The sequence below is a fragment of the Astatotilapia calliptera genome, chromosome 4, assembly GCF_900246225.1.
Source record: "Astatotilapia calliptera chromosome 4, fAstCal1.2, whole genome shotgun sequence".
In the NCBI taxonomy this organism is placed as follows: Eukaryota; Metazoa; Chordata; class Actinopteri; order Cichliformes; family Cichlidae; genus Astatotilapia; species Astatotilapia calliptera.
The window spans coordinates 9,700,469-9,719,172 of NC_039305.1; the positions used below are offsets into that span (position 1 = coordinate 9,700,469).

The following is an 18,704-nucleotide window of genomic DNA, read 5'->3' on the forward strand; positions in this document are numbered from 1 at the left end:
ACACAGCTGGTGATCATTCACTCAAATGAAGTGAAAAACCAATTAGTTGGTAGTAATGGAGACTTCTCTTCAAACATCCATGTTTCCGCAAGCAAACTATTAACACTGTATTTTTTTTCTTCTGCACCCTCCATTATGCTGTATATAATTGGAGCTCATAAAATAGAAAAGTGAATGCATACTTTCGCACTTTACCATGCACAGATTAAAGCCCTTCAGCCAAAAAGCAAACACACAAAAGGCTACTGCAAAAACATTTGTTGGTACGTCCAAGTGCTTTTTTCTTTCTTTCTTTTTTTTTATTCAAAGCACTGTTTCAACTTCCTGCCAAATTTTCAGTAATGTCTGACAAATATGAATTTGTACCCCATTTCCGAAATGATGGCACTTAAGCAGTGACAGTTTGATGAGTAGGTGACACTCATTTATCATCACAATCTTCTTTACTTGAAGCTGGAAACAGTGTGGAACCACATTAACACAGCATGACCCCCAGTGGGAGGAACACATGAAGGACAGCTTAGCATGTCTTTCATGCATGGTAAGCCTTGTCGGATGTATCACAGTGCTCCTCCTGTACCTAAAACAAGCAAGAGATACAAAAAAAAGGTGCACGTGTTTCTGTTAATGAGCAATTGGATCCAAGTTTTCACTTTGGAAAGGAATTCCCTTAAGTGTGCGATCCTGGAAATGCAAATGACAACACGGCTGCATATTCAAAGATGTAAAATGGAGTCGTCATCTGTCCTAATAACCCTGTAGGGTGCTTTCTGCGGATTTCTTTGAGTATCTGTACACTGAGTAGGAGGGACTGTCTGGCTTGGAAGTTGGATAATGCTTGTTCTTAAGCTTAGCAAAAATGTGAATAAATAAATGAAAAATGTGAATAAATAAATGATGATAAGGGCTTTTATTAACTGTGTGATTAGCATGTCTTGCTTGCAGTTCACTTATCTTTATTCAGTGCCTCACCTTTGTGAAACAGCCAACACACTTCACAGCTTTGGAGGATGACATGTGTGAGGAGAGAGAAATAGATTAGGGGGGGGGGGGGGGGAAAAGTGCAGAGACATTGTCAAGAAAACACCAAGGGATGGCTGCACAGAAAAGCCTCAAAGTGGAAGTTGTGACTCTGGGATAGTGAGACTCAGAGGTAAGTGTTCAGGCTTGGTGCTACAAAGGGCAGTATAGTGCTTACTTTGATTGAATCAATTGCTCTGTGTAAGTAGCTGCTGGTGCTGGCTTCCCCTGGGTGACAGAGAGGTCTACAGAGAGCGAACCAATCCAACCATCCATGGCAAGAGAACAGGGAAGATTAACAGAGCAATGCATCATAGCTGTAGCAACCAGTGATGTGTAGCAGACTGTATTTATTGACTCATTGGCTGTATTGATTGTCTCAATTGATGAAAAGTCCAGAGACAACAGACAGACGCACAGCAGATTATGCAAAATCAGAAAATAATAAAGGAAAGATGATGGGTCATGTTGTTATTTCATTGTATGAGTAAATTAACATTTCACAGCAAAAGCCTGTAATATCTGGTACAAGCATTCAATCAGTTAGCGTTGCTGATCATGTGATTAAGTGTTTGCTAGTAAAACGTCTAGTTACAGCACATTTGACTGGCATGAGTTATTCCATTCAAGTTAAGCACATACAGTAATGGCTTGGTAATTTACCTGGGCATGTATGTAGCTTTTCCTTGACAGCAAATTCTCTTTGACATTGACATTGTTCCAACAGCAGCAGCAGTTTATTTAACACGCCATTAATCTCTAACGACAGAAGACTGCATAGCAGCAGATGTTTGGTAACAAACTTCTGCTCGGTCCTCTGTTTTTCTTCACCCTCATTGACATGTATTACTGTGACAAGAGGAGGGTCACAAGGCAAGCAGGACCACAAAAGTCAACTGTTATTTTTGGGAATGCTTTGGCAGCACCAATTTTTTCTTCTGCCTAGATGCAGACTCGTTTGATGCACAAAGAGAAAACAGATTCATTTGTAATGCTATACCAAAACTACTCATAGTGCACCACACTGGTGCGCATGGTCGTCAGTATGCTAATGTTCAACTGTGCAGTGAAACAATCCAATTATTGAATGATGGCCACAGTACATCTTCTCTCATATGTATGCAATTAATGAGTGCAGATCAACCATAACAGTGACACAGAGTAAATTAACACTTTGGTAAACTTAAAAGGATTGTCTCCACTCAGATATAGACAACTGAAAAGATGAGCACATGTCAAAGGATTATAGTTCTATGTCTATCATGTCCTCTTTTCTCTCTCTCTTATAAAGCAGCAGAACTCTTTTAAAAGAAATAATACAGAACGCTTCATGGCATTAGCCATTGAAATAGAATATCTTTTTGTACTGAATGCTGGTGAGTGGGCGTGAGGGCAACAAACTGCAGGAAAGTAAAGGGAGAAGAAACAGGCAGAGTTTACCCTTAGGGCTCATGAGGTAAGGACACTTAACTCATCGCATGCATTGCCATAGTCAACATGATTTTTTTTATATCAGTTCTATGCTTTAAACCCAAAAGGAATAAATCATCTCATTTACACAAATATAAATATATTTTATGTTTAGTATATACAATAATGATCTGCCATCATCAAGAAAAAGCATGTCAGTAAACTCTTGCTAATGGGTACAGACACTGCAAAGACAGCCATGATTGATTGGCGTGCTCAAGCACTCTCTGAAGATGAAGCCGGACAAGATTAGTTTTAGTGAGAAGGCTGGTGGTGTGGCTGAGCCGTGCCATGCTAGTCCTGAGAGCTACGAGTTTCACTGTCCTCCTCCAGCTCCCATTCAAAGTTCTGACCAGTCATTTGGTAGAACATCATGTTAAAGGGCTTGTAGAACTTGTGCAGCCGCCGAATCACATCTGGGTCAATTTTAGGATGAGTTCTCCCTTTAGACTTGCCAAGGCATCTGGGAGTGCTGCTGTCCTCTGGCTTCTTTAGACATGGAAATCCTTTCGTTTTATTAAAGTAAAAGTGTTTGTCTGTGACAATCCGCTTCAGTCCCAAGAAGTCCTGCACTTTGGCCATCTCACCAGCAGGATCCACAATGAGCCTCTCTCCACTGACAAAGTGCATTTGGGAGAGTGGGAAATACTGCATCCAGCTCTCCAGGTGAAGAGCATATATTCCTATACGCAACGCACTCCACGAGGCATCTATAAGACCCAGCGTCCGGTTCTTAAAAGCCAGAACCTCAAAGGTGGGGATATCGGGTTTCTTGGACAAAGTCTGTGTATAGTCTGAAATGGCTCTAGTGACAGGATTACGCACGACAATAATAAGCTTGATGTCTCTTGCCATGGAGTGGATGCGCTTGGGGGCATGGTTAGTCACAAAGTAGCTTGGTGTCTTTTCCATGGTGATCTGCCCCTCCAGCGTTGAAGGCATCAGGTCTCTGGGAACAGAAACAGCAGAGGGGGAAAAAAAACAGCTTAGCATGGTATTACCCTCAACACCTCTTCCAGTGCAAATAACATACCCAAGGACAAGGTGCAAGCAAATCTGGTACATTTACTAAGCAGTGCATTATTCGAAATTACAAGAGAAAATAACCGTTATTATCACTGGACATTATGTTGTGAGGAGAAACATACAGCTAATTACATCCATAGAGTAATATGCAAGAGATAAAAGAAGGAAGATGAAACAGCAGGAAAGCAAGTATGCTCATTGCTTAATTGACTCCATCTGTGTTACTCCAGGAGCTGTTTTGGAACTTTAATAATGAGTTCACTGCATATCATTAATACTGGGGTGCCTGGGGTATTGTTTTGTCATACATTTATTATGCATGCTAGGCTCACACTCTGTGCAGGCAGTTTTATTTCTAATGCACATGCACTTCCCCGGCAGGAGAAGATTGGAATGGGTGCAGGCAGCTCTTTTCTTTTGCTCTTTCTGCTGCATTTAAGGTTAGGGGCCAATCATTTAAAGCAGCAGTGATTAATTATCAGATTCAAGGAGATAATTTGCAGTACAGTTGAAATGTCCCAGACTTGATGAATTAATCCAGGGAGTCGCAGGAAGCCATGTGCCATTGCCACCAATATTATGAGTTTCATCTCTGAGTTGTAGGATAGGCCACTGCAGAGGCAAGTATATCAAATGCACAGAGGCAACTCTTGTTTTTGCAGCTTTTATTTTTGTATCAGTAATAAAGCATAGCAATCGCCTCAAGCAAACCCTTATCAAATGTTTACACTGATGTTCATTCCAATCCGTACTGTTTTCTTTGTTTGTAAGCAATGTGATTCAGTGCTAAATTGGTACATTAAATCCTCTGTGAGACATGCAGATTATTTAACTACTAACGAATACAAGCACAGGAGATGTGTAATACACTGTAAAAAAGAAGCAGAATCCAAGCACGTAGAAAGCTGCTTCCTTCCAAATTCACCAATGTTTGCTTGGAAATGAATGTCCGAACAACCGACCAAAATCGAAATTATTTCTTCTGGAGACTCACTGATTTAGTGGAGAAATTTCCCCATAATTCTGGGATAAAAGCTATTTCCTTCTCCCTGCAATATTCTTTTTCCATTTATCTGCCCTGCACCACAAACCTACAGTTGTAACGATATAGTCACATCAATCATTTGCATCTTGGACATATTCTAAATTAACTGTTCTCCAGCAAAGAATCCAATTTACTCTGCTAGACATAAGAGCTGTTATGCACATATCGACCACACACATGTACCCACGGATACTCGGCTGAAAGTCTCACAAGTGGCCTGGTAATTGCATCTCAGTAACAGTATTGCCTTCCTGATGGGTAATTTCCCTCTGGATTATGTTTGTCTCTTGACAGTATAGAACTGTGGTTACTTCTGGGCCTGTAATGGGATATTAAACATATCTACAGATAGCATAGTGACCAGAAAGAGTATTAGTTTTCATTATATTCAATCACTTTCCACACTTCCCCCTTCCAGTAATAAATGGCTAAAGATTGTTTTAACCTTTCAAGGACTTCAGGTCTGTCTGCCATTAAACTCCAAAGTCCAGTAGGTGGTCTAATAGAGCAACATCGCCATGCAGAAAAAAAAAGTTCAGATACACACCACAGCGAATCACCTTGAAACAACCGACGTCCTACTGTATGGACATTAGCTGCAGCGTCTCCCTGGCAATCTTTGGAGCATATCCAATTGAAAGGACAGTTATACAGTGTTCAAGGTTACTTTTTTTGAAAACACAAACATAGCAGGCTATTATTGTAATCACGCTCATTGCTTGTCATCATACATTTAATTAAAAAAGCGAGCAAAAGCACATAAGCCCAGTAGCTTGTTATTGTGCTTTTGATTGAGAATCAGTCATGGACCATGTACGTCTAAAATGTCAGTTGGATGTTGAGGCGGGAAGGAAATCAAAACACTGATAAGCAAGCTAATTTTACTGTGCATTGCAAATGACTCCTCTGGCCTTGCAATCTAGTGGAACTGAAGTAAACACGAGCAAACAGTTAATTCTTACTTTTTTTTCTCTCCACATCAGCTGCTCAGCTCAATGCAGGTCATTCAGGTGGGTAGCTAAATAAAATCCATAGCGCTAAAGTGGCGCTGCTCACCATCTGTTGTTTACTGCCTCACACCGAGAACATACCACATAACATTTATTTCTTGCATTTCAACACGTGCCTAACACTTTATTTACATAGCAAACAGAAGTTTGAAGATAGAGGAAAGGTCTCTCATACCATTTGATGAATTCTAACTGTGTTGCATTACAAGTATCTAAGGAAATAATATAAAATTACTCAAAAAATCATTGTCAAGATATGATCCTTTGACAATTTATGGCATAAAAAATATTTCCATCAAATATTAACAATACATTTTGCAATCAGATACTTTGAGTGGAAGAAAGAAGTCATCCACAGTGAAATAAATTATGAAAAGACAAAATCAACCTTTAAAACAAGTTCACTTTCCAGTTGCACCAAGGTTACGTACTCGTAGGAAGGGAATTCCATTTTACACCCACTCCTCATAATTTTCAGATCTGGAGGATGCCATTTGAGAAAGTTGATTCATTAGTAAGAATGTGAAGTACATCAAATCAAATTTGTTGTGTGTGTGTGTGTGTTTGTTAAGACAAAATCTTAGTAGATAATCACAAGTCTTAGTTCCTAAACACCCACTACAACATACGTGAGCATTTAACTCGATGTTTCATTCTGTTTTGTCAAACTGTTGTGCGGGGAATATTTTGAGGTATGATGAGGTGAGGCATGATGCTCATTTACATTCCCAGATACTAATAGGTCCAAGCTGTTTATGGAGAAATGCAGTTTCTCCAGAGAAGCTTTGCTGTTTCTAATAAACTCTGGCAGAGGAATCAACGCTCCCACAGTCTCTCATTTGGATTGATCACATTTCAGCAGCAGAGTATCAATCTGCCGTGCTTCCTCCACGTCATGTCAAATACAATCAATTATTCTAAAGGAGTCCACTCATAATAAGCTGACTCCTTGGAGAGTGTACTTTGGAGAGGGGGCCAATGTTGTGGGCAGATTTGTGTGATTTTTCTTTTTTTCAATAACGCCTAAAAACTAACATAATGATATTGAGGTGTAAATTACAGGAATTCTTTGCTGTCTGCCAATATTGACTCAGTAAGAGAGAATAATCGTTTTGTCGGGGAGGTGTCAGAATCTTGTCATTTTGCCATTTATGAAGGAACATACTTGTTAGTCCTATAATAGAGAAAGCAGAAGTTGTACTCGGATTTACTAAAAATGGCTTTGATAAACCTTTATAAGTTAACCAGTGCTTAGTACAGGCAGCCCCCCCCCCCCACCCCAACAAAAAAACAAACCAGTGCAAGAACAGGCAAATGTATTACACTTACAATTGGAATTACAAATATCAGTCGAGGGTGTAAAAGCGTTTTTCATCAAAAACAGTCAAGACATTTGCAGTGAGAGATATACTGTGGTCATTTTGCAATGAATAATCCAATTATTTTACCATGAGTGACATGTTTGTGATTACAGCGGCACAAAGAACAAAGACATGGGTTTACTGCAAAGTGGAGAGAAAACAAAGGTTGGTCAAATGAGTCATTCTTTGCTTGGCTCTCAACAAGTGGATGCGTACATGTTTGGCACACAAAAAAAACAAGCCCACAGGCCAGAGCAAAGGGGTCCTGGTGGGTCTGCTGTGGAGTGGGAGGCATTGTTTTGTCACGGTTAAGGTGCAACTTTTGGGAAGAAAATAAATAGAGAGAAGGCTGCCATTCTGAGCCATCAGATCATGTTCAAGTAATGGGAGAGAGTTTGGCTTGTTTTTTGTTTTTCTCAACCTGAATCTGACCTAACCACATGGTTGTGTAGTGAAAGTATCCTTTCAGCAGCCTTGCCTTTAAGCTATTAACTGGATTTAGTTATGCAATGTACATAGAGCCACTTACAATTACAGTGAGAATATTATGTGATTTGTCATTTAGAGCATTGAAAAAGTGACATTAGGCTTTTCACATGTGTCACACCTATATACATATATTTAATGAATTCTTTTTTGTTCATGTTTTAAGTTTTACATTATAATAATTAAAGACACGTGTGCATACACAGACACAAACGTAATCCATTTATTGCTTTTAATGATTCCTTCTGAATCACTTAAACATTATGTCTTTCTTTCACTATCTTCAAATCCAAGGGGCTTTTCACACCAGAAAGATATCTATATGCATAATAGGCATAAAAGCCTTTTATTGAAATCCAGTAAAAGAGAAGATATGGTTGAATGTATTTAATATTAGCTCTGCATGCTACTTTTTTGTGCAGTAGAGTCTCAGATGCAGAGCTTTTACTATTACATTGGGCAATATGGAAATGGTTAATTTTTACTTTTAGAATTTTCCTGACTCGTTTTACGTTAAACACTTATTTTCTTTCACTGACTTCCAGTTTATTTCATTTTTTCTTTTTTTTTCTTGTTTACATTTACTGGCTGTTGTTATTAAAAACACAGATCTAGAAGTAGTTTCATGAGAAAGATGAAACCAAACCAAACTGTATTTCAAAATGCAGTCAGGTGCTTGGTAATCAGCAACGATAAATGCATTTTTATAAAAAAAATTAATCTATACTACAACATCGTTTATTATTGTTTATTCTACAATATCCCCTTTTACTCCCTTAAACTGTTTTTTGTCTGTTAATCAACTAAAATACTAGCTATTACCAGCTATTTGAAAAACCTTTAAGACTACCATGAGCATTGTTGAATATTATTTTTATCTATTTATTTTTCTTTTCACTGAGAGTTCCCAGTTTGGCTGATGCACAAAGAAGCAGCGATGAAACCAGGCCCATACTGACTGAAGAGTGTTGCTAGGTTGTTTCAAAGCTGTTTAGACAATAGGATGAAACCATGCCAAACTGCAGTGAGATTTTTTGTTCCTGTCTTTAATCATAACAGTACATTGGGTGATAGAATGAGGAACACTGTTTTAAAGTCACTTTATCATTTAATAGTACACTAAATTTATTAACTGCTATTATGTGAAAATTACTATTGGTGTGGTATTACCACCTTTTAAGAGCCAAAATAAGCAAAGCAGATTAAAATCATATTTCAAATATAACAGCTTTCTCATACTTACTAAGTAGTAATTAGGAGGTAATTGAGGGATAACTCTAAGTTAATGGTCTAGTAGCTGGAGAATATTTTGTGATGAATAAGTCATTAATAAGTGACTTATAATTATTTCTAAAGAGTCATTAAGCTACTAATGTGCATAATAATGGTAAATAAGTACACCTTAACATGGACTCCTATTGAACTATGAACCAAGTTCTAAATAGCTTAAACACATTTCAGATTTAATGCTGTTTGTCATACAAACTGTTGGCTTTCTTCTCAAGTGCATTGCTTTCTTTCACCTGAAATGCCATGATCACGGAATATAGACTGTATATCTGTCCACATTTATCATGCTGTCTTTACAGATGCACCACATTCATTAATTAAATGCAACATTTTGAGCCTAGCGGTCAGAGTTATGCTAAATTGTTGAATGTTAATATTGTCAATCTTTCCTCAGTAGAGATTAAAAGACAAGCAAATCATGTCTGTAACATGACAAGGAGAGCAAAACTGCTATAGCCTCCCCACTCTAAATAAGCCTATTATACTTGTACTTCTGCGGGACTGTAGACTTTGAGAAATAGTTGAGGACAGAAGTGACAGCTGGTCCTGATCAAACCCCTATTCCCCACCCCCTTCCTGAGATCCCCTAAAGACCATCCCATTCCAACAGTGGGCAAGCCAGGTACTTCTCTGCCCACATCACCAGACTGCAGTGCTGAGATCTGAAGCTGTGCTCAGATGCCCTTTGGACATAAAACATCATGAAATAAAGTGTGGCAATGAAGCAGACTATGAGGATGTTTGGAATGCTGTACCGACCTGCAACATTAGTACATAACAGTGTATATGAGCCAGAAAATAAGTCTATTTTTAACTGTATTAATGTCTGGGAGAGAGAACGGAAGCAATCTTATCTCAAATCAAACTTCAAGGATATTGCCTTTTTTTTTTTTCAACTTCACTGTCTTGTCTTAACATTGCTGGCTATAAAAAGGAACTGATTTCTAATCATAAATCTCGAAATAAACACACAGTACATAACCCAAAATAATATCCTTACATAATGGCTCATCTGTGGTCTAATAAAAAAACAGCAGTTTGCCACTCCTCTGAAAGACGATTGTCTCCTTTTATTGTTCTTTACTTGTTTGTTTATCTGTCTTTGAATGAACTGATGAGAGCACTTCAGACAACACTCATTCAATTTGATCACAATTGCCCTCAATATTCCATTATTGATGTTGCCACTACAGAAACAAGTCTATGTTATGTGCTTGTCCCAGCACTGCTGCGCCACTTTCACATTCATTTATTTACAAAGTTGGAGCACAAGCGAGAACACAACATAACAACCGCATGCAGGTCAATGTGATATGATAATATCAATGTTAATGAGCCAGTGGACAGAGTGTGACCTCAAAGTTGTTGGGTTTTTTTTTTGCATTTAATACTTTATGGTATTTATGTTAAAAATGTAAAGCTCTGCATTTTCTTCTGTGTGGAACAGAGGGCTTTTCATTAGCGCCTGCCTAGCCCAACTTAATTCGCTTACACCGTTGAAACCTTACCAAATGTCTAATAGCTCAACGAAATGCACAAAACAGCAGCTCTAATTGAAAGTCACACCTGAATACGTCAAAGTCAAAGGCTAAAATTTACATCCTGGCTATATTGCAGATCCAGCTCAGTTAAGCAGAACCAATTAATATGACAGTTTGAACATGATAGATTTCCTTGCCAGAGAAAAAAATGGGCAACACTTCAGGATCCAATCAGTTTAAGTTGACCACAGACAAAACTTTGCACTTGTTTGGCTGCATTATGTAAAGCAACCTTTTTATTAAAATGCTCATTATTTTTGATTACATAACACATCCATGAGCTCTTTCCATGCTTTTTCTAAGTGGATTTATGAGGTAGCTGAAGTGTAACTTTTGATAAAGTGTCTGTCAGAATGACAAGACTGAAAGGCATCAATTATTGTGGTTAAACAAGAAGACATGAACATATGAGCTGCTGCATGTCGTCAGATCAACGCCATATGACTGATGAAAGAAATAATGTAAAATGGATAATGTCACCATATTTGCATGTGTGGCTGATATAACTTAATATAACCGGAAAGCACAAATTGTATTTTATGTAATTTTGAGTATAATATGTAGGTCTTTGTCAGGTATACATTACAGACACTGTTGGTCTGCATTACTCATAAGTACTCTGGTGAAAACTTAAAAGAAAAGATTTGATATCCAAATGATAGATTTTTGGCAGCTCGATCAGTTAAACACCTGGACATTTTCCAGAAATTACCTATCAGAGGCAGTATTTTTTCCTACTTTTTTCTAATTTTTTCCCCCCCCCAACTTATTATTAGGCTGTAGGTCAGCATGACACTACGAAAAAGAAGACTGCACAAACTCTTACTTTCTGTGTGCAAGACATTACCCTAACACAGACAGAATTTTGACGATTTTCTCCTTTTAGAAGTTTGAGTTAACTCACAAAATGTCAGGATGAATATTATGAAAATTTGAAAGCAAGCAGACTTTTTTACTTTTGTCTTTTCTCATGTTGTAAAAATCGGTAATCTTTGCAATGAAGCCTTACAGAAATGTCAGTGTTGGGCTCTGTTGATTCTATATAATGCACCTTATTCACACATTACAACAAAGGACGCAAGTGACTGAGTTGAGTACTTGTCTATTTTCTCCCTCAAGCGTATGTGTTAAGCTGGCCACAGTTGTCATAGCTATAAAAAATGAATAATGAGCAATATAGTAAATAAAATGAAACATGTATATAGTAAAAATTAAGTCACTGCTGAATTAGGTAGGGGTTATTGCATTCAAAGCGAGTATTTGGTTCACTGGTTCACCATCAATTCTTTCTACATGTATTTGTCTTGATGCTTCAACCCAAACCTAAATAGCACTCTTCAGAGCACATTTGCATTCATTTCTTAGTTACTACACAGCAGATATTGAAATGCATCAATAAGAAATCCAGCAAAAGCAAAAGTGTGTACTGCGTTTCCTTTCTTGCCTTTCCTGTTTAACATTAATCAAGGACTTCAGCGGCTCCAACAGAACTGCAGGAACACCACACATAATGGCATATAAATGCTGCATGAAGCCACTTTCAATCTTGGCAATCCTGAACATTTTCATTCAAATAAATGTCTGGAAGCCCCCATAAATCACTTAATGTGGTATCACAATCGTAATTAAGTCTGTTGCTGACTGATGAAAAATGGTGCAGCATATTTATATTTGGAATATTACAAATCTAGTGACTTTGCCAAGAGACAAATGCTTTATTAATTTATTGTATTAAGTTATTAATTTGCACACCAAATATTACCAACTGCTACAGCTTCACATTAAAAACATTAACTAGCAAAACAAAAAATTGTATTGTGTTGGACTAAGAAGGTACAACGGATCCGCTAGCTGATCCTCCTGTTCGACTACAACCCTGATGTCAAAGTATCTTTGGGCAAGATACTGAAGATCAAAGTGTTGTCAATCCATCAGTGTGTGTGGATGTTAGGGTAAAAGTGCTGAGGCATAAAAAAGCACTTGTATAAATGGTAAATTAGGCTAGTAGTAAGAAAGTGCTTTGAATTCTAAAATTGTGCAGAAAATTGCTATAAAAGTATCCATCCATTTATCAGTTATGAATTAGAAACAGAAAAGGCAATGTGTTATTTTACATATTTTTAGACTGTGGATCAGTTTCAAATATCACAGCGAGTAAAGGGACAAAAAGGAGTAGACCTAAGGTATTAAAGTTCGTGTTTTTACTGTCAAATCTTTAAGATTGCTTTTTTTTAAAGCTTGAAGTTGTGCAGACCCAACTAATAGTAATTAAGCCTATATTTGCCAGATAATTTTCTCTGTAATTTGCATTTAACCAACATTTTAAATTGGGTGTGTCCTGCCACATTTCCACACTGGCAACCCAGTATCTCTGCATTTTACATTGCAATTATTGGTGCACTTGAAAGGGTTAGAAACAATACTTGTGATATTTCAGATAGAAACGAAACTCAGTTTTCAGAAGGATTATTGTCTAAGAACAAAAGAAAGATTCGTGGTGAGGACAAATACAAACAATAAAAATACATTTAAAGTGCAGGTTTAACTGTCCAGTTTTAAACTGTAGCTAATATGGAATACACTATGACCCACGAATCTCTTCATATAGTTTCTATCCTTGAGTTTTTAAGTGAATTCCTCAGTCAACTGTGGTGCAAAATTTCTAACCTCAAAAGAGATGAGAAATGCCTCTAGCATTTAACTGTCTTTGTGCCTGAGCCAGTGAGGACGAGGTCAACCCATACGGAAAAGAAATAGTAAAAACTTATATGTGATTACTCATGAAAGTGGCCACTTTCGCATTACTTTCATACATTGTTTTAGTAAGTATCCAAAACTTACAAGTTTCATTATATAATTTTTCAAGGGATCTTATATCTGTTTTCACACTTATATGCTTTTCATACAAGTTTCACACAAGACAGATACAAACTTTATAAGATTTATATATATCTTTTCCATATGGGAAGTCTTAACACTCATTAACACTGTTTTATCTACCAGGTCCCTCTTTTCTATTTAATTTCTTTCAACATAAATTAAATCATTGTAGCAGTTTTAAGATTTATAGAAAAAAAACCATTAACTGATTAAAAATATCACTTAATTGCAATTTCTCTGTATTTTCTCTGTCTTCATTCCTCTGTCTCGTGTTTGACCTCCTGTTATTGTTGTGCCCTTAAACAGGGGAAATAGTGAGGAGAGGTGAAAGAACGGCACAGACTCGCAGCTCTCACTCGTCTGTAATGAGTTTCACATGCAATACAACCAAAACAATATTCTTATGGATATGCACTCAGTCTCAGGACAACTGTGTCCAAACTAAGTCACTATTGTTCGCTGCATTAGCTGATGAGAATGCTTTAGATAACATGAACTGTAGCATTAGACAAAAACATCTTTTTAACTTGCACATGTTAGCTGACACAGTCACTAACTTTCCACAGCAATGAAATAATACTTTAAGTGCTGCATGTCTTTCAGTAGTTAACTTATACAGATAGTAACAGAAAAATCTTCACACAATATGGCGGAGTAATAGTGAAAACTCGCATACACAGCAACAGAGGTTAACTGGAACTTCTCAGCAAAATAGTCCGCAATTCACATCTTTCGCTAAAATGAACAATGATAATGACCTAATAATCAACAGTAACACATGCTGCCACGTTTATACAGATCTGTGCATGACAGTTACCTTAAACAGGGGAAATAGTGAGGAGAGGTGAAAGAACGGCACAGACACGCAGCTCTCACTCTCACTCGTCTGTATCCGGTTGTTCAGTCTGACGTCACTAGCCGTGTCTGGACCTAAACGCCGCTGCAGGTCCACATATCAAACGATCACTATGGCATTACTGAGAGTTGAAAAACTGTCTAAAGTCTTTCATCTTTAATAAAATGATCAGCGTTCTGCTCTACCAGGTGTAACAATTGAGTTTAACATCCAGGCATCCATGAAAACGGAATTTATGACATTTAACGGAGTTAGAAGTTAGCAGGGAGTTAGCTCGCTATCTATCTAAATACAATATAGTATGTCCTGACTGTGGGGTTTTGGAAACAAATTAAAACGTACAGCTCTGCTATCACTTCCAGCATAAATGAAGACAGAAAACTAAACAGCAGTGACGTTTGTAGGGTTACTGAAGTTGGGCTAGCTGGTATATAATGATGTGCTACGTGACCGCTAGCGACACAGCTATGTTAGCATAATATAAACAAGCTAACTTTTTTTCCACTCGATAAAAGTTAACGTGAGTGTTCTCGGTGGTCAGGAACAAATGTAATCGCATGGCAGGATGCTGTAAAAGGACCAAACTTCAGCCAGGAGAACAACTGAGATAATCCATCCACAATACGAGGTTAGTCATTCATATACTGCTGCATGGGCTGGGCTGTAGTTAGATCCTAAGGTTTTAAAAACTGAGCTTAAATAAATGATTAGCTGTAATAAAAGCAGAGGGAGGTCAACAGTGATCACTGACTGTTTTAGGAGCTTTTTGAGATCAAATAGAAGAAAATACATAACATTAAACATGTTAACAACACAAAAGCCATATTAAATGCAGACTACTTTAGGCCCGGAAGTAGGATTCGTCGCGTCATCACTGAACAACCGGATTGAGTGAAGGAGGAGGTGCGCGAACCCACCTACTGGAGCCCTGAGGCATTAACAATGGATCGACGCACAATCAACCCTGGCAAAACTTTCACTACTTATCTCCCTCTATGTTCCCACTGCATATTCTATTCGAAAACAGTCAAAGCAACAAATAAAACATTAATAAGGGCATGACATGAAATGTAAGGAACAGAGATGTACAACTTCAAAACTAATCAAATTTATGATCCACCACATTATGATCATATGATCGGCAGCAAAAACACATGGTAGTTGCTCTGCAACATGGATCCTGATCCTACTCTTTAAGCTTTGGTGCAACTTGAAAGACTTTGATCAAATTTACAAAGTAAAACGTGCAGTATTTGAAATGTTGGGTCAGCAGTTCATAGCTGCGACTGGCCAGCAACTAAAAGTGATTATCTCTCTTGAGAAAGGGTGTGAGTCTATTCTGTCAGGAGAGTGTGGCAGCCTGCTGGTGTGCGTGATTTTAGATGACTTTGGGCGATGTGCCATTGCTGATAGTGCTTTGTAAACATTGTATTTCATTTTAAATATGGTGTGACTCATGTATTTTTATTATGGTCTGTGTCTTTCACATCTTGCACTGCACCTTTGTCCCCATGTTCTAGGCATTTCATATTCTGTATATACTTCTATATTTCAGTGTGCATGTGGCAGCTACGAGTGCTTGAGAGTATATTTCACTTTTGTCTCGCATTTGGAAAAAAAAAAGCCTCTAAGATTTTTGCTCCCAACAGGCAAAACAGAAAGCAAGAAAAGAAAATAAGGGAGGCATGAAATAAACTGTATCTATTACCTGTGTTTGAGAGATTTACCCACTACCTGTCTCTGCTTATACACGGTGCAACAGTGTGTAGTGTGGTGCAAAAGCACCTTTAATACCAATCAAACAGAGCGGCACAAATTCTTTTAAGCTGCTTTTGGTCATCTGGGCAGGTTGGCCCATCGTAATACTCATTGTAAAATATTACCTTTGGCTGTGGCAAGAGAGGATGGAAAACAGATGAGAAAGGTTCCTGTATTATATGGGGGTATGCGGTGTACCTGACAAAGGGAGGAAAACAGTTATGTGTCTAAATGCAGGCTTTTGCTAACAGCACTTTAGCCCATCATCAACTAATCGATGAGCACTTTTATTAGTGTCTTGTTTGTTTTTTAGCCCATACAAATAAGCTTGAAATTAAACGTATCAACAGCAACATGAATCTTTCAAGCATTTAGGATGCTAGAAAGCGAGAGAGGGAAAATAAAAACTCCCCTCCAAACAACAAGAACAACAACACTGATCAGCCAAGGCCTGGAACACCCAAGGGAGTCTAAAAATAAATTATTAAATAAAAAATGTGTTTTCCAAAATATGTTTAATACATTATACTGAGATTTGCAAGTTCTCCTTGTTCCTCCATTTGTTTCTTTGGCTTCCTCTTTGTTGGGTTAATTGGTGATTCTAAATTGGCTGAAGGTGTTAATGTGAACAAGAATAACTGACTGTCTCTGTTTTAGCAATGCAATAGACTGACAGCCTTTCTAGGGTGTACCCTGCCTGTCACCTTAAGGCAGCTGGGATAGGCTCCCTTTGCCCCCATTATGTTCCTCATTCTTCGGATCCTTATTAATTCCTGACTTCAATATTGCAATAGAAGTGACTACGTATATTGTTAAAAAAGACAGCTAACTTAATCCAGTAGTAAGTAGTATGCGAGTATTCGAGACGAAACAGAATATATTTTTTAAAACAATAATAGTGAATAAAAGTGACATTTTTGTTTCGCAAACTATAAGATGTGGCCACAGATCACGTTCATGACATTTCGGAGCTAAAGCAATTACAGCGTGAAGTCAAAGCAGCGGGGTGCCCTGCAATAATGTGGTGGAAACTGCTGGTCGTAGGTGTCCATTTTCATGGTGGAGGCATGTGAATTAAGCTAGCAGCAAAAGTTCTTTTAAATGAGCCGTGAACTTATAAACAAAAAGTTTCACGTGCAAGAGAAATGAGCTGATGAAAACATTCTGGCACGTGTTTTATTTCCATGAGGACGTCTCGTTTAATATTAACAGTGGAAGTGTTGGCATGGTTGGGTAAGGAGAAAGGTAAATGATGAAAGCCCCCTGAGTGAAACCTGTGATCAGAAGAGTCTGAGAGACTTCTAAAGACAGACAGCCCTTTGAAAATGACTAAACCACACAGCAGTTTGCATAAACACTGGGACTGTCATTTGGAAAAATAAAACATTGATTTTTCAGGTAATCTTCTTAAACCCATTTGCATCATTGACAGCATCCATCATAAAGCTTTAAAACTTCTAACCTGATCTTGGCCTGTTTATATAATGTACTGATAATGCAAACAACATGCTAAGAAGAGAATCACTACATGGTGGTGTGTTGAGCACTTTCCAACAAATGCATATGCACACGAACGGCGTCGTTTTGTCACGACATGAGGAAATTTACATTGTCATTTGTGTTTCATGAGAACAACTTGCACAGGCTGAGAGCTCTAATTTAAAGAGCAGTGAGGAATTGAAGTGTTGAAAATAAATTACTGCTGAAGGTCTGAGAAATGGGGTTTCTGAAGTTGAATGTGTAGCTGCTTAAATGCACAGACAGTGCAAAATAACAGTGCTGCTAAATATCAATTAACTATAAAGCATTCGTCACATGCCAGCATTTCAAAAAGAAGCGTCAGAAATGAAATGTCTGCTGTAGTCGAATGTAGTTAAAATGTTGTTAAAGTTGACATTATAATGCTTTGATTTAGCAAACAGATGAAAAAAGAAAATGTTGTCAAAGATGAGAACTTTTAGAATAAATTATTTGTGCCAAATAAGGAAGAAGCATTGCTTGACATATTTTACAGCTAAAAGATCCTTTCAACATTTATCACAAACAGCATTGCTGACAATTAAGGTTCTTGAAAAATGTATCACGTATGCAAAGGTGTTTTTAAAATGTTCATCATTTTGTTGTTCCTCTGATCTACATTTTATTTTGGACTTGAAGTGAGGCAGATATGTTTGTGCTGTAACATCTGGAAGCAAGGCAATAGGCCGCTAAGAATGTTATAATCATGCAGACAAGGCCTAAGCTGCTCCATTACGGGCTAAGCTGACCTATCAGTGGGGCTTTTGCTAATCCAAATTGTGCTTTAGCTGGCAGAGATTGCTCAATTCAGACAGTCTGTTGGGAGGGCTGAAAAGCTGAAATAATTCACCTGCCATGTGAGCTGCTATCACTTATAAGATATTGTGTCAGTTATATTTGCAACTGCAGGCAGAGGAAAGCACAGAACGTGCTGTTAAATGTATGTGTTTACTTGCAGGGGCCTTTTCTTATATCTGGCAAAAAAGGTGTTTTAAGGCCCTGCTGGAATGCTCAAGATGCAAATGCACAACTTGGCAGGCCTGAATTCTTGCCTGTGTTAGAGGAATTTTGTTTTCACTGTGACTTATGTACAGAGGCAAATCTATTATGTTTCTGCATGGTGTGACTTCATCTAAAATCAGCAGCACAGAGTTGGCTCCACAGATAGACTGTGTTACCCAGCTGACATGACACTGGGGAAATTAATTTGCTACAGTCATATAATGGTTGGTTATTTAATCACTGTTAGATTTAATGTAACACCTTAATCTCACAGGGTTGCTTCCCCTGCCGGAGTTTCATACCTGCAAAGACTGAAGGGATTAGAGACAGGATTAGACAGAGTCCACTATAAACAGGACCCAACTCTGCAGCGTGAGCGGCTTTGCTGTGCTGTCAGAAAGAAAACACGAAAATAGCTACTAAACAACCGCTCCGCTAAGT

The 18,704-nt window shown here is 37.9% G+C and overlaps 1 protein-coding gene across 1 annotated transcript in view; it reads right to left on the reverse strand.

Annotated features, from left to right (window-relative positions):
- Nucleotides 1-1,046: 1,046 nt before the first annotated feature.
- Nucleotides 1,047-18,704, reverse strand: part of hs3st4 (heparan sulfate (glucosamine) 3-O-sulfotransferase 4) — an 87,589-nt gene continuing 69,931 nt past the window's right edge. The window contains exon 2 of the mRNA XM_026164495.1: nt 1,047-3,439. Within this exon, the coding sequence (XP_026020280.1) occupies nt 2,785-3,439 (655 nt within the window). The 3' untranslated portion in view covers nt 1,047-2,784. The remainder of the gene's footprint in view (nt 3,440-18,704) is intronic.